The sequence below is a fragment of the Misgurnus anguillicaudatus genome, chromosome 21 (assembly GCF_027580225.2).
Source record: "Misgurnus anguillicaudatus chromosome 21, ASM2758022v2, whole genome shotgun sequence".
Lineage (NCBI taxonomy): Eukaryota > Metazoa > Chordata > Actinopteri > Cypriniformes > Cobitidae > Misgurnus > Misgurnus anguillicaudatus.
The window spans coordinates 58,953,593-58,974,982 of record NC_073357.2 but is presented as its reverse complement, the minus strand read 5'-3'; the positions used below and the strand labels follow the sequence as shown (position 1 = coordinate 58,974,982).

Here is a 21,390-nt window from a genome sequence, read left to right as displayed (position 1 = left end):
GATAGGATGTATGTAGAATAATGGCTTTTTGTTTCTTAGATAATATTGTTTTCTTTGTGAAAACTAACAAAACCCACATATGTTGTTGAAACTAGTGTTTATTTCCCAAAGGGTATCTAACTGTATATAATTTTATTGAGAAGAGTGTAATTGTAAAATTCCTAGTTTTTGTAATACATAAATAAATTCCTATCAGTATTATTTTTAAATAATAGAAACTTTGCATTTGCGGTTAAAAATGACTGTGTGAAAAGTTTTGTGCGAACTTTTATTTTAGAAAACAATCAAAGTAGATAAAAAGTGAAATACAATCTGAAAACAAACTGTATCTCCCACCGTGCACTTGTTATACGCAGCATTTAACGTTTCGCTTTTCATGAATTCGATCAAGTGAACAAAGTTTTTTTTTGCCGCCTGTCAAATTAACTGAAAATATTAAGTTTGGTAAGTATTTCAACAGGGATGACATATTTTTTTAGGCCAACCCGGAAGTTGGGGAGACACTGGTTACCTAGCCAAAATGCCCATTCATTTTCCCCCTAGACTTTTGGATTAAATGTTTTGGGGAAAAAAAATTCCTGTAAGGAAAATGTGTGAATGTTTGTTGGGAATTCTGCCCATTTTTGAGATCTTCATGCATGATGACCTCGAAAACGTATGTAGTCCCATGTAGGAACTTGTTAGCAATCACCCCTTAAAGTCGCAATGAAATTTAAATTAAAAACTTAAATTTTCTTTTCAATATTGTGATATTTATACATTGCCCTCATAATCTTTAATAAAAAATGCAAATCTCCCCTCCTCGAAGCGATCTCTCTAGAGGTCCTGTCCCAAATGGCACACTCCGGACATGTGGTCCTCCTCAGAGTCCACACTTTGATGACATCACGTAGTCCAGACTTTAGGGACCCTTAATGCGAGTCCACGTGGGTGCAACGGAGTCGTATTTTGGGACAGACTCGAGCGTCACACCGGAAATAGGTAGAGAAGTTGCCCGTCAGTGTGAGCTCCTCTCTTCCGTCGTCTGATTGGTCTGATTGCTCTTTCGCAAGGACTTCTGGGTTGGTAAAGTGCGCGAAGCCTGCTGTAGTGCGGATTTCACTGAAGACCGCATCAAGGGAGCAAAGGAGGCGCTGATGAGCATACTTCAAAGCGTAAAAATGACAGATGGGACACCCTACGGACTCATGGACTAAGCGAGCACGCGCAATTTAAAGCCACGAGACCAAAAGTCCACATGAAGTGCGCCATTTGGGACAGGGCCTTACTGGTATGGGAGGTGGGCGGAGAAAAGATTGCAGTGATTAGCAAATAGCAACATGACCCAATCAATTCTCAATTGACGAATTTAATGTCAGCCTTACCTTTTTTTCATTTCAGAAGTCGTTTTACTTTGATATAAATTATGTCACCCCAGGGAAAATAAGACAATCGCTAATTCCGTTTCATGGCGACTTTAAAGACACGTTACAGCATTAAAAATTTCAAGTGAGGGGTGTGTTTTATGTTGTAGAATGAAACGTTAAAAATATTTTGGGCTTATCTTAACCCAAAATCTTCAGTTTTCCTAAAACCCCATTCAAAAAACTCATTGATTTTGCGACAATGGAACCGGAAGTGTTAAAATGCTAACTCTTTTCCGAGTTTTGTTTACAAAAAATTAATCCCTGTGGCACTCTATTCAATGTGTTTATTATTTAAAGACAGACAATGATTAGGTTACTTTTTATGATCGAATTAATATAGATATTATTTAATTATTATTATTATTATTATGGTTAACTTATATATCAACTAAAGTCTATAAACTTTATGGTCTCGACTTACCTATAGGGAAACTATCCAAACGTTTTGCTGAATGAACATAGACCTGTGTTACTGGCACTCCAGCTTTAAGAATAGGACTTTTGTGATAAAATACAAGATAAGACAAGTTATATTTCACGGTCTTTTTAATTACACAGATACGTATCTCAACACAGACAATAACCTGATTTAGGATGTTTACAGCGTCACGTGACCAACAATGCGCACAGTAAGAGGGTGAGGGGGATTGCAAAAGAGATTTAAAGGGCATGCAAGAAATAAATAAAACTCTCCTGGCACAGTACACATCATCTAGAGAATGATAACAGGACTTTAAAAGAGAGAAAAGAATCAACATTTTCTTCAGCAAACCTTTCCTACAGAAACAATGCCTTTTCCAGTAATGTTATATTGCACAGTACGGTAATGTTTGCCTAATATCAAACCAAGCCTTTGTTAGTCTTTAAGTGTGTCTTTACAGAAATTCGTGTTTTACTCTTTGCGTGTTGAGGTTTAATGCACACCACGCTCTACTATTCAGAGCGATTTTTAAGTCCTACGGTAGTGCGAGTTTTTTACTGCAGTAAAATTAGGTCCCTTTTATGACTCAGAGTTGTAACTTTACACTTATGCTACAGGGTATTATAACTTTAAAAATATAAAAAGCCTACTGCTTAAAGGTTTGCTGGTCTTGGGTGGTTTAGTTTGGTTAAGCTGGTCTCCCAACCTAACCAGTTAACAAGTGCACAAAACCAACCTTTGTCATGACCAGGCCAGTTTCAGCATAGGCTTTGAGCATAACAGATACAAATGAGTCAATTTACCTACAGCATCCCTAGTGTGTTTGTCAAAAGATAAAAGATGTTGTCTCTCTCTCCCCCAGTGTCATTTAATGAACGCAGCGGCTGCCCAACAGGAGGCCACCGACGAGACCGAATGTCCGAATCCAGAGACCCATAGATGTGTTTGGAGAATGAGGATCAAAGAACAACAAACAAAAACAGTACACAGTGAAAGATGCATTCGCAGGTTCTCCTATTTGGTTCGATTTTGGTTTGAAAGAGGATGGCCAAATATATACACATGTATAAGACTAGCAGACATGCAAAACTCAGATTTGGAGGAGTTTCTGTGCCATAACTTCGCCAATGTTGTTGTTTTAAAGCTCTGGAGATTCAAGTAAGTTCAATGCACACATCCATTCTTCACGATGAAATCTTTGAGCAAGGCTGGCTTAAATGAAGCATTTGTTATCGTATCTGATGCTTTGGATTTACAGGTACAAGCCCACTCCTGGCTTGGATTTCTACTAAAACTTTATTCCTTGTGTGTTTGCTATCATGTTGTGCTATTTTGTACGCTTTGGTTTATGGGCTTAGTCGGCCACTGGTTTCAGTATGCCACAATGTTCAGACAGCTTCTGTGAATGTGCGGTTCTGCTTTGGTCTGTGCTTTTCATCGTTTTGGATATTTATTATTATGAGATATGTTTATTGACACAAAAAACCCCAAGGGCTGAAAAACATGCTCTTCGAAAGTATGTAAATAATGCAAGCTTTATATACAGTAGTGGAAATTGGCATAAATTATTAGCATATACTGTCGTCTTCTATGGTCTGTATTTTTTGCTGTCATTTCATTTGAATCTTGCTGAGAAAGTTAGTTAAAGTCAGTGTGTTTAATAGCACATACATTTGAAAGAAAATCTTTCACTCTCTTTGAGTACCGCGGTTTGTTAACGCCAAAGTAATGCAAAAAAGTATGTACATCTGGATTGCGTGCTTGGCCAAGTATTTACATTTGTGTTCTTGCGTAGAGCATGTTTCCGATCTCGCTTCCCATGAAAGAAAACAAGTTTTAAACACTTGATCCAGTTACCGTGTGTGTAAAATGTGGGATAAACAACATGCGTGTCATGCTTTTTTTTTATAATCTTGTTTAGGTTTGCATGTCTGCTAGTGATGTCATTCTCCAAGCATGTCAGGTTCTCGTGGACTAATTCACAGGAGGTAGTTAGTGGGAAAAGAGGATGGGTAAACTCCTCCTTAAAATGAAGGGAGAGTGAGACAAACTCTTACCTCAGCATACGCTCATATATTTATAAATCCAGGTCATCATCAAGCCATCAGTGCACCTCAATTAGCATCAAACACCCAAGAGACAGCAAAATACAATGAGCAACGCATTTGCCTTTAAAGTTTGGTCCGTATCAGAGGTACGTCATGTGATTTAAAATTAGCAAGGAAAAAATTTTTGTTTGACCAAAATACAAAAGCTGTAAATGGGCTGTATGTGTTAACTGGTTTTCATATCGATTAGGGATGCACAGATACAAAATATCTGTACCGATACTTTTTTACTTCAGATACCGATAGTTTTGTTTTTTTTACTTCTTGTTTCGAAATCCTAGAAGTGCAGAGTGCTTTTGTTGTCAAAATAATCACACAGCATGAGTTGTTTTCTGCCCTTTGTTCAAGAATATAATCTGCCCTGTTTTGAAACAATTGGCCGATAGTGTGAAAAATTGCATTTATCTGCCGATACCGATTATAGGCAGATACATCAGTGCATCCCAAATATTTTGTATGCAGTTTCTTAAAAACATGAGCATTTTGTAGGCAGCCACTGCATGTGCAACATTGCCGAATATCTGTATTGTCGATATCGAGCCGAATGAGAGAACACAAATCAAAGTGTTTCAAACTCTTGGACCATGAATAGTTTATGGTTTGGTTTGATATTTGTGTGTGCATGCATGTGTGCAAATGATATGTTGGACCACTGCAGTGACATTTGGCCCAAACATTTCCCTTCCCAAGTCCTGATCTGGGAACTTCTGCGAGCTGGGTCAGTATATCATGGTTTGGCATGTCTTAAATGATGGCTACAAAATGCCATCCGGCAGTAATCCAAACTAGTGGTATCGTGAACGTCTCATCCGCTAATCCAGATCGCGCACACGCGTCAGGCTTGGGTAAAATGCACACTGTAGTTACATTTGCTTCGATTCAGACAGAAAAGATTAAATGGAGAGAAATTAAAGTCTAGACATTATACTTTCAAAGGTTTCTGTTATTTGGCAAACTCATTTTTGGACCTCTTTTAAATACTATGTACATTCACATTAATTTACTGTGGTAATTTCAGATATATTTATATGTATATTTATATTAATAAGGTACCCTAAGGGCCGCTTTTGAGGTTCCATTCAGTAGCTGAATTCTCTTCTCATATTGCACCTCCACTCTCTCACTGTCTTACAATGCGAGCGATATAAAATATTCTACATGAGGATTCCCATCGTCAATATTGATACAACAAATCCAACAATAGGTACAACACAGCTTCTCTCGCTTTAGAGTGTCTTTTTCCGTCCAAAAACCTAAAAAGAAGACAATTGAAAGAGTAGCGTTTCTCGTTTGGAGTACACACACACACAAAAAAGCAGATTTTGAAGACAGAGACATCCAGAAACAGAAAGTAATATCTACAAGCGATGTTTGATCCCATCGTGAATATCTGCTCAGAGGTTCGGTCAGGAGACAAAAGCGATGAACGTACAGAACATGGGGGGAGGTAGAGAAAGCGACAGAAAAGAGGACCGAGTCTATGACCGTCTCGCGAGACTCTACAGTCTTGTCATGCTTTGGAAAACGAGGGATCATCGTACAACAACATGAAACGTTTCAGCAGTCACGAAAAGTGTGGCTCGTTCTTAGTGTACAATCCATTGCGGTTGTCGGCAGCTTTGTTGCCGTTTTATGCCTTTACATGTACTCATCTTTTGTTCTCACGTCGTTTCTTTACTGCGGCAAACAGGTTGACGTGCGTTAAACGTTCTGGTTGCGATCCTCCTGCGCCGCAGCTACAGATCCGGAGATCCTCACGGACACAGTGAAGCTTCGAGTGTCTTGTCACCGTGCTTTCTACTGCTGAAGAGGTGAAGTCGTTTGCGTTTGGTTACAAGATGAGTGCTTCTTCGTAACTTTGGCAGTGTAATAAAAAGGTTTGGATCACGATTAAAATTCATTTGGGTTCACGTCAGTACAGAGAGGTGAGTCTGGTGTAGATTTTCTTGGCTCGCTAGCAAGGTAGTTAACAGGTTTCGTCTTATCTTCATCGTTATTATTTCTATTGGATTTTTGGAGTTTTCTTTCATTGTAATTAAAGCCTAAAAGTGTAATGCTGCAATGTGTCATGTCGTAAAGAAGTAGCTCTGTGTCGAAAGTGTTTCTGAGGGGCGGCGTGCTTTCGTCCCACAGTGACGTCAGCCCCTTAACAGCTGCCGGTTAGTTAATTCCCATGTTTTTGTCCTCTATAAAAATCCCACTTCAGGAAGTGTTCTGAATACAATGTGAGCACAGAGCATTCTTCACTTAAAGGGTATGTTATGGAGGCTGTCTCTTAAACATGAGTTCATGAAATGTTGTCCAGTAAAACGGACCCTGCTCATGTTGAACTAAGCACAGGAGCGACTGTCTGTAAAGGATTTGGTGGACGTTCCTCAGCTTGTTTCGGATAAAAGATGCCATAGCAGCAGTAGACGTGGCAGGGCAGGGTCAGGACGGGAGGTGCGTCGGTCAACGAGACGACGAATCCATCAAGGCGGGCGTGGCCGGCGTGGTTGAACGTGAAACGTTGCTGGAGCTGGCTTCTTTTGGACTGCCACTGCTGCTGGTTTGCCCGGTCAGAGAGAGCGGTCCTGGTGGGCTGCTCTCGGTGTGAGTAGGGGGCGCGCTGGATAAGGTGGTGGACGGCTTTCCCAGCGGGCCGCCGCTGCTGCCTGGCAGACCCTGTAGGCCTTGGCCGCATACGTGATGGTGCTTCTCCCAGTCCTTGTGCTGGCAGAACGAGCCGCAGTAACGTGCCGTATTGCAGCCGCTGCACGTCTCGCTGGCCTTGCGACCGCAGTTCCAGCAACTCTGCATGAGGAAAGGGAAAGATGGTTTGATTTGTGTTATGACTGCATATAAATATAGGACATGATGAAAAGCACATTTGCTAATGGAGTTTGTTTCTGTCCTTGTTTCTGATATTTACGATAAAACATAGCTATGAATGCTCCACCCAATAATTTTCTGTGTAACTGCGCAGCACCCTGACATCGTGTCCTAACTACACGCATTGCGATTTCACAACACTGGAGGTCTTCACGGGTCCACTTAGATAGGAAAACCAGAGGTCTGACCCGAACATGTTGGGGTCGAAAAGTTTTACGTGTGCCTTGGACACATGTCGGGTATAATATTAGCGGGCACAGGTCATTTAAAATGAATGTGTTTTTGCCAAACGGACCCGACAAGACCCAAACTATCTCATGTGTGTGCATCAAGTCCTTTTCCAACCCCTCCTCTGTTTGCCTAGAGAGCTTGCGACATCGTGTGGCTAGCGGTAGGTTAATATTTGTTGAACCAGGCCTGTCAATCAATTTTTAATGCACATTTTAGCGGTTAACCTTTGAGTCGTCATCAGATAGCAAATGAAAATAAATGGAGCAGTGGACCAAATTGGTTGTGAGGAAATCAGGGTTTCTTTTTGTCGTTATTTTTACATTTGGGTTAAAAAAATTGCCACTTGGTCGGGCCGGACTCGACTCTGGTCAGTTAATTTTTTTTTTATGAACATCAGGTTCAGGTAAAAAGTAATTCAGTTCATTTTAAGTCGGGTACATTTCTTTGGACCCAAGAAGACCTCTACGCGACACAATTAAAGAAATCTTACCAGTCTAATAAAGCTGTGACACTGGGCGACATTGGGTTCTATTTTAGCAACAATTTCTATTTCAGCGATGCAAAGGCTAATACATTTTATTGAATGAAAGTTCTGGCAATAATGAATATTAATCATGAAAGACCAGGGGTGTCCAATCCTGCTTCTAGAGGGCCGGTGTCTCCAGGACTGAGTACAGACATCCTTGGATTAGACGTAAACAAACTGTTCTCATTGGCTGTGTTTTGTTGTTAATTGCATCGTGCTACGCCTCTTTTTTGCGTTCGTTATTGACAGACAAATTCGGCAATCGCTGGAATCATATCACTAAATGTACATTCACATTATAAGTGAGTAGCAGTAGCAGAGCGACGCGATCTTATTGATTTCACTGGAAGCTCGGCGGCATCCGGCGACAGGATCAACAGTGACCGTTGGCGGCTGGATGGGCGTTTCCAGTCGCGTGATAAAGTTGAGAAATTTCAACTTTATGCAAATTATGTGTGACTTTCGGGAGCGACTACCAATGAGAACGAAGCAGTGGAGTTCACGTCATCCGTCTCTCGTCAGTTACTGGAGTGAACGTTTCTCATTTGTTTATGACAACCAGATATAGAAACGCCTCTTTTGAAAGAGACTAACAACGACACACAGCGACAAAGTCGCTTAAATTGTGAATGTACCTTAAGGTGTTATTATAGGAATAGTCTATTCATTTTCAGTGTTGAAATATGTTGTTGCCTTGACTGGGAGCTGTTGGTGCATCCCTCTGTCATCTGTGTGGGTGCACGTGGGCGCTGGGGCGCGCTGCGACGCTTCGATGGCATTTGGCTTGGCCCCATTCATTCAAAGGTACCATTTAGAGATAAAGTTAGAAGTTACCAAACACATCAACGTTTTTCCTATTTAAGACGAGTAGTTATACGAGCAAGTTTGGTGGTACAAAATAAAACGTAGCGGACTTTTCAGGCGAGTCGAAGTACTCCCAAAAGTGCTATTATGCCATAAAATATAGTCCCTCTTTTAAATTTGCTTAGAAAAGCGCTACGTTTTATTTTGAGCGGTTTTCAGCGATTGCCGAAACATAAGCATATGTGAAACTTTCTGTTAACGTTCGCAGTCAGTCAATGACAATTTTTTTTCAGCGGAAGGAAGTTTTTTTTGTGATAATTTAGTGATTATTTAAGTATAATTTTTTTGTAATACATGGTATTGTGTGGTAACCTTTCAATAAAAGTAAACTCAAGGCTAGTTCGGTATTGTGAATAAGTCTTTGTTAAAGGGGTTGCTTCACGTCGCACCTAACAACGCCCTTTTAGCCGTGACTTATTCACGATACAGCGCAGCCTGTCATACCTTATTGCTTACAACAATTTGAAACGTTTATTGTTGTGTACTGTTTTTAGTGTGGTACTTACTTCACTAGAGTCCTCCTGTTGGTTAATAACGGTCAGCGCGTCCTCAGAAGCCTGTCTTTTAGCCTCGGCCAGCGCTCTTTCCATTTTGGAGCGCTCGGCGGAGATCATCTCATGAGCTTTCCTTTCAGCATCAGACACGGCCTTTTGGAGCTCAGACATGGCCTGCCTCTTGACCTCATTCACCGCCTCTTCTGTACATGTCAAGAGAAACAATGAGACAGTTAGTCCCTGCAGATCATCACAGCATCCTTTATTGAAGCACTCCAAAGCTTTCCACATGTTTCATCTCTGCAAACAGATGTACATCATCCAAGATTTAAAACATTCTGTCAGAAAAATCAGCTATTTAATAATTGATCCAAACCACTGGGGCTGCAATTATTCGCAGTGTCGATGGCAGTAGACATCTCTACTGTTTGTTCACAAGCTTGCCTATTTATCTAATAACATCGGCTTTAATATTTCATTTTTTCTCTAAGCGAATAGATTTGAAGGAACATTGACGAGAACTTGTTTACTACTGGGTCTGTTCAGAAACAGAAATCAACATTGAATAAAGAGTGAATTGTAAGTGAACTGAATGAACAAATGATGCTACATTAATTTAGTAGCTGTAATCAATTAACCGGTGTCTATTTTTATTTTCCCTAAAGCTTTAGGAGAAACATCTGAAACACAACTGTGAAGTCCGTCTAGTCTCGTGTGCTATAAAACAGCAATTAAATTTTCCTTCGGGAGGATATCTTGTTCCGATAATGTCATTATTTGTGAGTAACGTTTTGCGTGTGTGTTTTTAGGTCAAGCAGGTGTGAGCGGATACAGTTTAAAATAGAAATCTAACATCATGTAACTCATTATGGCTCCTTAAGCTGCGTCACTTTTAACCCAAACATTTATCATAAGTTCTGTACTTCGAAATCCCAGTACGCCACCTAAAGAGACATCATTTACAGACATCATAACCGTGTGCTCGGGCAGAAGGCTGTCCCAAACGTTCATATTATGCTATCTAAAATACAGTGATGGATTTAGCATTATATTGCTTTTTCATAGCCAATTATTAGCATAACAATTTGTAAGAAATGTTAATTTGATTATTATTATAATTGTTTATTTACTCTTTCTGCCAATGACGAGTTTTTATGGCAATCCATATTTCTGATATTATCCACCAGGTGGTGCTCTTACCCAACTTATAAAACACTGCAGCAGCCACTGATCCAAAAACAGTAAAAACTCTGTGTATGTTTTGATCATCGTTGTGTATCTGATATCTGACAAATGTTTTTTACAAAAATTCATTTTTTTTCTTCAGTTTTTTGTTCAAAATTTTGTATTTTTGAAAAAAATCTACCCATATTTGAGAGGTGATGAAAAGAGAACAAATGAAGATAGGATGAAACCTTTTTCATTTGAAAGCAAAGGGTCTGTTCTTTCATTGATATGTTGTATGTTTAAATATTTAAAGAAGAAAAAAATCTGGAAGGTTGTGAAAACTTTTTTTAACTCTTTCCCTGCCATTGACGAGTTATCTCGTCACTTAAGAGAAAATATTTGCATGAAAAACTAATTTTTATGTTTTGATAGTGTTTTTGAATATGATCTCTAACAATATTCCTTCACAAAAATTCAATTATTTCAGCTTTTTTTTTTTTAAAGAAAAATACCGATATTTGAGAGTTTAAAAGCAGAAAAAATATAGATAGGATGAAATTTTTTCCTATTTTGTTTGTTTGTTTGTTATTTGTTTGAAAGCAGAGGGTCTGTTCTTTCATTTGATATATTTGTATGTTTATATCCTGTAAAGCATTGTGTGAAACATTTGTGAAAATCACAAAAAATGCTGGTGGGCCAACTTTTAATAAAAGGCTGGCAGGGAATGAGTTAAAAACGCTGGCGGGAAGTGTGACTTTTTGATCTACGTCTTAACAATGTTACAGATTTGAATAAATATAAGTAACCCACAAAACTAGCAGATTTATATAATATAATTATTTTATCATAACTTTGTGTTAATTAAATTTTTTCCGGAAATGCTAAAACTTTATTTGCATTATTCAATTATCAGATTTTTTGTGCATTTAATGTCTTTTAATTTAATTAATGAGTCAAGTCTCTCATGCGTTTTACTCAAGGATGTCGCTACGTACGTAAAGTGTCATTTTTGAGTCACAATTATTAGCATAACAATTTGTACAAAATGTTGATTTGGAAAATTAAATGAATTGTTGAATATTTTCTTTTGCATTAATGAAAGTCTTGCTAGTATGAAACAAATTGAGTTTTCTAAATGATATGCGCTTCGGTGTAAGCAAGTGTGACTTTTTGAACAAATTTGAATTTGATTTGAATAAATATGATAAGTGACCCACAAAAGTAGCAAAATTATATAATATATTTATTTAATGCTAAATCTTTATTTCTGTTATTTAATTAGATTTTGAATCCCAGATTTTTAGTGCATTTGGACTGCGCTGATGCTGTTAGCCTAACATCGAACCACTGAAGTGCGAGTAAAGTCTCCCATGCATTTTACTCAAGGATTTTGCTTTGTACATTAAAAGCGTTTTAAATCACTTTTGAGATTGTATTTCAGCAGACGTCACTATGTAGTCAGCAGACAGCTTTTAAAACAGAGCGACTGTGTTGTGGGGCGCAATCTGTCAGGATGTTATGAGTTCTGTGAATGCATGTCTTTTGCTGTAGGGGGTAGATACACACACACACACATATTCAGACTGCACATTTTTCATATGTCTTGGCACTACAGTCTTTCCCCCATAGTGTGTTTACTCTAGACAGTTGGTTGTGAGCAGCCTGGTCATAAATATCTGTCATAACGCACCCTCCATTCAATTCTCCATAGAGTTCTGCCTCAGGCTACTGACTGTGTGTGTGTGTGTGTCTCTGTGTTTTCAAATTTACATCACTACTGTCTCAGCTGGAAAGCTAGTTAGTATTCAGTTTTTTCCCTCTGCACCTCCCACAATAAGAAACACACATTTCTCTTCCTTTTTACATCCCGATCCTTATTTCTCTTCATCTTTTTGGTTCTGACATAACTGTAAACGTTAAACTGCGTAATTGGATTCGGAACGTGTATGACTAAAATTCGGTTGCAAATTTAATAAATTTTTATTAAGGAGACTTGGGGGCAGATGATACAGCAGTAGCACATAATGGAAAACATGGGGCGGCAGTATTAACATTTTAATCCCACCGGGATCGTTTTTTTTCATTGTTTTGTCATTGTTTTCCAAGACATCTTCTGGCCATCCCACGGGAAGGAGTGACATTAAATTTCACATACCCAATTTGAACCGAAATCATAACATGTTATTAACCACCACATATTGAATAGAGAGCAAATGAAGAGTTTGGTTCCAAAACGCAATAAACGCCATTTTTGAAAAAAATGAGTTACTGCCAAAATCAGTATTATATCAGGTCAGTAGTTAAAAGTAAATCCTTAATTTTACGCAAAATCCAATATCCGCCGTGTTATTCTGTCATCTTTTCTCCCTTTTTTCCCAAAATGCGACAAACGCCACTCCCACTTTTTTACAGAACGCAATAACTCCATTTCTGATATTACAGCCCACCGTTCACGCAATGTAAACAAACAATGGCGGACGCGCGTAGTACACGGAGTCCTAGTTTTCCTCATCTACTTTGTACTACGTGATCAACAAACAAAACAAAATAATACTTTAATTGCATCGCTAAACCTGTGATGGTTTTCTGTGATGGGAAAGAAACGTAAGCCATCAGCATCTAACAATTTCCCTGAGAGGCACTCGGGAGACGGGTGCTTGTTCTCCCGACAGCATCAAGCTTCTCATGCTAACACATTGACCCCAGAGGATCTTATGAAAAACTTTACATAATTTTACTCAAAGTCAACGAAAATCGAGCAGGACCAAAAACATTTTACAGTCGATCGCTGTGAAAGACGTTAAGCGAAGACGTCAAGTAACCGCAATGACAGTGATCTTAATATGACAAAGTAAGTGTTTTGATTAATAACATTAATGTTTATATTTTTAATTAGTGTGTACAATTAGTCAACTAAATGAATATAACATGGCAAAGATGAATGCACATTTATATAGGCTATTGATCAATAGATTTATAGCATTTTGAATAAAAACTTGTCATGGATTTATTGCATTTTGTGGAAAAAATAATCCGTTTTTATAATAAATCTTTGAAAATCAACTTATGGATTTGAATTTTTTATGTTTTTATAACCTAAAGATGCTGTGTGAAAGTTTGTAACAGAAAATAGTTGTTTTCATCTTGTCACTTTCTTGGTATAGAAAACACGTTTTTACCAAAATTTGTCAAAATGGATTTATTGCGTTTTGGAACCAAACTCTTCAAATAAAGATTTATATCTTATGTTTTGCAGATTTTCTCATGAGAACCAAGATAAGGAGGATAAGAGTAAGACCCTAGAAAAAATTAGAGTTTTAAAGGGTTAGTCAATTTTCTTAAAAAAAAAAAAAATCCAGATAATTCACTCACCACCATGCCATCCAAAATGCCGATGTCTTTCTTTGTTCCATCGAGAAGAAATTATGGTAGATTTTTTTCATTTTAATCGACTTTAATGGACCCCAATACTTAAAGGAACGTGTTGGGGTCCATTAGAGTCCATTGAAGTGAGAAAAACCTGGAATGTTTTCCTCAAAAAAACAACAACAACATGGTTTCTTCTCTACTGTACAGGGGAGGGACATTGGCATTTTGGATGACATGGTGGTGAGTAAATTATCTGGATTTTTTTTTTGGACTAATGGACTAATCCTTTAAGAATAAGTAAGAAAGTTACAAATCTCTTTTCAATTGTGTCTCATTTAGAGATGCACTGATACGAAATGTATGTGCCGATACTGATCGTTTTGCTTTGTACTCACTGTTTCAAATTATTATGTTGTAAAATCCAAAAAGTGCAGACCATGCTGGGTTATTTTAACCCAAAATACTGGGTTGTTTTAACCATAGATATGTATAATAAAGGCTATATGTCTCGCCCATGCTGCTGGCCAATTGAGTGGAACGTCCGCATTTGGCGGCCATCTTACCACAGGCGCTCACTCGTAGCATTGTATTTTAATGATGCATGTACTTTTAAATGACCATAACTTGCTTAATTTTCTACTGATTTCCAAAGGTTTGGTTTGATATAAACATCAAAGCTGTACCTATGACACTGCATACTTCAACAAAAAAAAGCATCCAGATTATAGCAACGTTAATAACGTTTGTAAGAAACCAAACCATTTGAAAATCGGTAGAAAATTGAGCAAGTTATGGTCATTTAAAAGAACATGCATCAATAAAACACATTGTTATGAGTGAGCGAGCTGCCTGTGGTAAGATGGCCGCCAGGTGATGACGTTAGAGACTCCGCCGTAACACATCTAGCCTTTATTATACATATCTATTAAAATTCCTGTGTACCGTAGGAAGAACACTGCATTATTTGACAGTAAACTTCATCAAATACAACAACTCAAAAACAAAAAGCTAAAAATGTCACATATCTTTAGAAAGCTGAAATTCTTGTGATTCAAATGATGTAAACCGTTTTAAGATACAATCAACACAGCAGGTACCATCTGTGGCATTTTTAGCCTTTTCCAGGAATTTTAAGGGTTAATTTCAACCCAGCTGCAAGGCTCGTCCCTTTTTGACCCAACGCTGGGTTGAAAATAACCCAGCATTTTTTTAGAGTGTGATCATCGCTGTTTTTAAACAATCTGTGATTTCAGTTTTGGGACAAATCTGCCGATAACGTTTATAGGGCAATATACTGGTGCATCTCTAGTCTCAATAAAGTGTACGTTGTAAAGGAGGTATAATACGGGTGCAGTTACTCACCCTGCTTGTTTTGCAGTTGCTTTAGCGCAGGCGTAAGCTGGATGCTCGTGGCACCTGTGTGAAAAACAACTGCAGTTAAAAATGCTTTTTGTGCACCGTGAAAATGCAGTAATGTGTTGCAGACAACAGCAGCTTCCTTCTGCCATCATAAATGAGATTAGCCTATATTGATTTTACTCCACTGTAATGTTATTGGTGGTGGTCATTTATAATAAATGCCCTTTAACCCTTTAGACACGTGACACCACCTGCATTCTGGGTGACCCCATCAGTATTATGTGTGACCTACATTCTTAAAAAGGAACTGGGGCTTACGTACAACAACAGTATTAACACAATCACATTTAAAACAAAGAATCCAGCCCATCTGTCTCTGGACAGGGTCGCATTTATCGGCCCTAGCTGTTATATGCTGCACTGCTGTTGACTGCTGCAGGTTACTGCATTCTCACTGCAGCTTTAACTGCAGTTGTCTTTCTTGGCCGCGGGGCCCGCGACAGATGCGATTTCTATAACACTTGCATATCTATGGCTACATAGGCTTGTGGACATACAGTGTGTCTGTCTGTGTCTATGTGTTGAAGTGGGAGACGGTCCGGCGTCCGAATGCACTTACCCGCCTTCCGCCAGATCTCCTCGGGCAGGTAGCCTGAAGCCGGCCGGTGCAGGAAATCTCGGTGGATGTCTGTAGGAAGCGTTAAAAAGGAAACCTCATTATACATTACAACAATAAAGTACAGCTCCGATAATCATCAGCTACCAGTGCCACGACCGGCAACTTAAAAAAACATGACGTAATGTCAGTGGGGTAAATATAGGCTAAACAGGCCTGGTAATTTGAATTTATCGCAGCTGGTACGTTTATGTGATGCATGCTGCTTGGCGAGCGTCTGCGCCTGCATCTGCAGCGGTGGATGTCTAGCGGCTGCGTGTCGCTGCTGTTAGGAGTGTTGGAGGAGGAAGAGTTGTGGTGGGGAGGAAGAGGAGGAGGAGGAGGAGGCCGCTGGGCGGAGCTCCCACCTTTTTTCATATCCTCCACGTCGCTGTAGCGGCGGATCCAGTGGTTCATCTCCTCGCGGTCGGCCTCCTGGCAGCGTCGCAGTACGGTGAGGGAACGCCGCGTCTTCTCTACCATGTCCATGATGCAGTTCAGCAGCTGCAGAGAGAAAGTGAGAAACTTTGTTACAACAGCTATTTCTCAAACCAAATGTGTAACAAGGCCAAAACAGATGCTGGGGCCGATGGATTAGAGAGATTTAGACACTTTATAGTTTTGGTTTTGGCTACATTCATTTGTATAAAAATCTGCTAAATCATAAATGTAAGGCAAAAGTCACTTGAAAGTGTACTGATGGGAATGCAAAACGGTTGACTGGTTAAGCAATACAGCAGCAATAGCCCTGCAACAGCTGCGCTGCCAACGGCAGAAGTCAAAACTATTCATCCCCCCATGCTCCTATAGGCTCCCTGCATTTTGCTCCTCCCATCTTCACCTCCTCAATAACACCCACCATCCCTGTGATGTCATTCCTCACTATGTATGTTGTTGGCCGTATTTATTTCGGATTTGGACGGGCTCCAGCAGAAAGCCACAGACTGCAGCCCATCGTCTCAGATGTTCAATGCGGCGGGAACTTCCTTCACTGGCTTCCTCGATCCATCTGTTGCCTTTTTGTTCAATATGTGAGGGAGTGCAGGTCTTACTGTAGGAAGGTGACTGGTTTTACATGTTTGTTTCTAGCTAACCGGTCTTAGCTGGAGTAGATAGGTTGAACTAAGAGGTGGGGAATCTGGTTTTGACCTGGTTGACCTTCTTGGCTCCATCAGGTTATCAGGAGGGTTATCAACTCTCTTATGGGTAGCTTACAGTCACACGTACGTTATCGAGATGCTTCCACTCCTCAGCCCACTCGCGGTCTGTCAGTCGATGATCAATCACTTCCTCCTGACGTGTACCATGCACGGCTGCAATGCAAAGACAGCAGCATGTTAGCACATGATGCAAAAGCTGACAGTCCATGTCGATTTGGCTATTACATTTAGGAAATTACATTCATGCGTTTGGCACACACATCAATTCAAAGTGACTTCAATCTATACATTTCATCAAGCCTATGACTAATAGGTCGAAACCTATGACCTTTGACATTAATGACTGCCTCACTATATCACAACTTGCTTTCTGACCTGTTTGTCTGTGGCGGTCTCGAGCGTCCCTGTGTTCTGCGTGTCTGTAAGCATCTCTGTAGTGGTGCGCCAGGGCCATGTCCTCCAGTCGGTAATGTTGCGGAGCCGGAGGATTGGGATGAGGCAGGCCGTTGGGCGGGTGCGAGGACAGGCCGTTGGGTGGAGGGTGGGCCGGCAGGCCGCTGCTGGGACTGAAGCGCTGACTGGGGCTCACCGTGCACGGCCGCTTGGCCAGATGTTCCGGGTGCAAGCCGTCTCTGTCGCTCGTGCTGTCTTTGGTCCTGATGAAGGCAAATAAAGATACTTTTAGGAAGAATGAAAGCTTTGGTTTTGCATGCTTGCAGTCTAATACATCCCACCCACTCCCCTCTTTCTTTCTCTCTGCTCGTGTGTCCAAATGTTGAGGCCAGCTGTGAGCCATATGTGGACTTTAGCCTTCCTATACCAAGAACTGGAGTTAAATCCCAACCTCTTAATCTTTCTTTTTCTCTCTTATGAGCTGCTGTACTGCGAGTGCTGCTCCCTTTGGCAGATGTTCAGTGACATTGGCGTTTTGGAGCCATCTGGCCGCCCTGCGTTGCAGTGTTGATAATAATCTGTTTAGCTGAGTGCAGCAGCCAGGCATTCAGGTCGAGAGCGACTCCGCGAGCGTGAAATAAACGCCTGTGATGACTGCACAAGCTTGTTTTCTTGCACTTGAGATTTGAGCAAGCTTGGAGCAAACATCTGACTCTGGCTGCGTTCGGCGCCAGATCGTGACCGACTGCGCAGCCGCTCAAAACATTCTAGCCAGTGACAGCGTCTCTGACAAGATATCCATCAAATCAAATCAAATGAAAGCAACAGCTTGTTCTCCCATAGTGATACGGTAAGCCTTAGTGATGGAGGTGTATGGATTACAGTAAGAGATTGCCTCTCTCCCTCTCTTTCTCTCTCTCTCTTTCCATCCATCCCTCCCTCCCCTCAGATCAGTTCAAGCAGAGGTTCAGCAACATCACCATCTGGACACATCTGTGACATATGGACAGCTACCGTGCAAACTAACAGGAAGCAGTGAGAATGAGAAAACAGAAGAAAAACAAATAACAGATAAATTTGTTTCTTTTTTTCCAGTCCCGTCATTCATTTCTATTGATTTTTTCTGTTGGCTAAATGCAGTTACAATTAAATTTGTAATTTTTCTATTTCTTCTAATCTAGACCTAAATTATAAAGTGTATTTGCAAACGTTAGCTTCTTTATTTTAATTAAATTTGATAAAATATTTCATGTGTAAAAGTCTCTGTATTTGATTTTTACATTTGTCGCTGTCACCGAACTAAAAAAAAAAAGAGTTCTTCTTAATGAGATTTTAATGGGTTTTGTGTTACTTGTTTTTCAGCTAAAATCTAAAAGCTCTAAAAACAAGATAAGTAACATCTTGTTCATTACCACAACTTGTTTTCGTAGTGTTTCTTGAATATGAGATCAGTACCCAGCATGCAACAGCCGTCATTTCACCGTCTATGTTAGCTACAGGCTCGATATAGTCCGACTATGAGTAACCCACTTCTAGTCAAAATAAACTTGAATTTGGTTACATGTTTTTGCCAAAATAGATGCCTGATATTCTATCATGTAAGCAAAGCTAACAGTAATTACAAGGTGTTTGGTTTTATTTATTTTATTTTTAGGCTAGTAATGTTAATGTTAGACGTTAGACAGCTCAAATTTTGTCTTGTTTTAGCCTAGACATCTGAGTTGTGTTTGGACGGCTATTAGACGTCTTTTAAATGCAAAATTACTTGGGGGTTATTGTCTTACAGATTTCGGTTTTATCTTTAGAGTTAAATACCAAACAGTATTCTTTCTGGTGTTGCAGGCATTATCAATAGCTGGGTTTCCATCCAAACGTGTTGGGAATCTTTTCCAAATTCGCAAAAAAAGAAAAACAAACAAATGCGAATTAGGTACGTTTCCATCAAGTTGTTTGAGCGAATGACGGTGATATTGGTAACCTTATAACCAAATAAATAAATAAAACATGGCACGCTTCGAAAATAGAGACAGTACTGCATTTAGGGGCTGTCCACACGGAGACGCGTATCACTGTATAAGTATAAATTTGTTATCGTATTGGCGTTTCATCCACACGGATCCGGCGTTTTGGGAGACTGAATCCGCTATTTTTTGAAACCGGGTCCTAAAGTGGATAAATCTGAAACCGACACCCTTGCGGTTTCGTCTGTACAGCCAATCCGTATATTTTGTGAAGCGAAAACGTCATCACATCACGTGTCGGAAGCGTCACACGTAACAGCAACAACAATAACGGCGGACTACGTGATTGTGTTCGTGCTACTAAAGCCTACTAGCTTTATTACAGCAAAATCTATTGCTTCTATGCAATTGTGGTGACCAACAAGCGGTAATGGACAACACCATACGTTGGTTATGTGCATGCTCAAAGTCTTCTTCTCCGTGTATAGTGTATATCTGTGGCAGAATTACAGCGCCCCATACTGGTCTGGCATATATACTACACCGCTTTCAGTCGGTTTCAGTGGTTTCGTGTTTACGGATTATTTTTTTAGAGCAAGAAAAAAAAATGATCGGATAGGGAACGCACCGGCTTCGTGTGGACATAGCCTTAGTTACTATTGGGCAAGTTAGAAATTTACTAGCAGTGCAGTTTGTAATTGCCAAACTAAATTCTTTGCACAGAAGAAGGAATGCAGACTTTTTGATGCAGGCACTAGCAGCAAGGGCATTAGGAAGACGTTGAGTCCCATATATGGGAAAGACAACGACAGCGGAAACAGCTAGATGAGTGGGTTTAACGTTCGCTACGTCAGAATTTATTCGGCAAATGGGTTTCCATTTAATCTCCCATTATTCGCATTTACTTTTTTTGCATAAATCAAAAACCACCTCAAGCATGCGTAAAAACAGTTTTGCGAATTTTATTTGAAATTTGGCATTTTCATCACTTGCACATTTATTATGCAATACTCTAAAATGCGCATAAAATCAGAGATATGGATACCCAGCTACTGTGATTATGAAATCTGTAAATATACGTGTCAAATTGATGTAGCTCTTATGATCAGGACACACAGTATCTTCACTGCTTGTATGAGAGGATGCAGGACACCGTTTTATAAGCGATTTGTTTTTGTGTGACGTTTGGGACATCTTGTTCTGTTCGTCCTTCACATACAGCTGGCACCACCTGGCACAACTCCACCTTCCCTCCTCCAAGTCTTTTCTTGTGTGGTCTAACTTATCCACCACCTTACCCAATACATTTAACTGTGTGCGTGTGTGTGTGCATTTCAAAGCCAGACAGAAGAAAGTATTGCCCTGGGCAAGGTTGTGTTGACATTTACCATAGCTGTCTGCATTTTTCCCTTTTGCTTGACTTTGTAGATATTTATGACTGAAGGTGTATATTATGAAAATGGTACATGAATAGACAGGCGTGTAAAAGCACGTACCTGTCCGGCGTACGTCTCTTGCCGTGCTCGTTGAGTTCTAGCATGATCTCTGAGGAGTCCAGGGGTGAGCTGGCATTGGCGTCCAGTAGTAGCTGTTCGTGCTGGGCCAGATACTGCGCTGGGGTCTGCTTGGCCATCCGAGCACAGTGAAGCAGCTCTCTCTGCAGCAGGGGCAAGTTAGCCTGAAAGAGAGAGAGAGTAACCAGTTTACACCAGCAAGGATTTCTAACCTGGTCCAGGGTGGTTTACGTTGTCGGTTTGAAACTGGTTGACCTTTCTAATGAAGTTAAATAGTCTAGGAGGTCGAACTGGCTGGTTTGTGCTGGTCTAGCTGACATGTCTAACTCAGCTAAACGCTAGCATGCAAACCACAACATACTGAACGTGGTCGACCGGCTTTAAAAAGATGACACACAACAGATACATTCTCCAGCCCACCATGTTCATATGAACTGCCTCTCGTGCTCTTTTTTTCTCTGGCTGTCAGTTTAACGCTCCACAGCTGGCTGGTGATACAGATGTGAAGTATCAACACTCCACAGGCCCCTGACAGACGCCTGTGAGCAATGCGCTGGGTGCCATGTGCCTCCGAGCTCTGCTTTCAATAAAACACTCACACTATAAGATATGCGGTTATGGCTTGTCTATATCTCACTAACACACACCGTGGCAACTTTCCATACCAAACATTTCGCTGTCCTGTTCCAGAGTCAGTGGATATATTTCCGTCTCTGTTTCGCCAGTTACACAACACCAGTATGGGTTGGAGGCATGTGGATGTGCGTCTCCGGGTTCACATCTCTCACACCGTGCCGTCTGTTTTTTGGCTCCTCTGATACTAGAACATTCTTTTAGCATCCTTTGCTGACTTTGAGAGTAAACTAGTACTCTCTCTTTTATTTATGTTAT

General features: G+C 40.2%; 1 protein-coding gene across 5 annotated transcripts in view; it reads right to left on the bottom strand.

The window, feature by feature from the left end:
* Positions 1 to 1,934: 1,934 nt before the first annotated feature.
* Positions 1,935 to 21,390, bottom strand: part of cbfa2t3 (CBFA2/RUNX1 partner transcriptional co-repressor 3) — a 69,947-nt gene continuing 50,491 nt past the window's right edge. For 3 of the 5 annotated variants that reach the window (XM_055216478.2, XM_073859523.1, XM_073859524.1), the window contains exons 5-12: positions 20,482 to 20,663; positions 17,007 to 17,287; positions 16,699 to 16,784; positions 15,840 to 15,975; positions 15,436 to 15,504; positions 14,820 to 14,873; positions 8,934 to 9,124; positions 1,935 to 6,728 (exon numbers count right to left, since the gene is read on the bottom strand). In XM_055216478.2, coding sequence (XP_055072453.2) covers positions 6,387 to 6,728; positions 8,934 to 9,124; positions 14,820 to 14,873; positions 15,436 to 15,504; positions 15,840 to 15,975; positions 16,699 to 16,784; positions 17,007 to 17,287; positions 20,482 to 20,663 — 1,341 coding nt within the window. In that variant the 3' untranslated portion in view covers positions 1,935 to 6,386. Of the gene's footprint in view, positions 6,729 to 8,933; positions 9,125 to 14,819; positions 14,874 to 15,435; positions 15,505 to 15,735; positions 15,976 to 16,698; positions 16,785 to 17,006; positions 17,288 to 20,481; positions 20,664 to 21,390 lie in introns of all 5 variants that reach the window. The other 2 variants (XM_073859525.1, XM_055216489.2) reach the window with 2 other exon arrangements.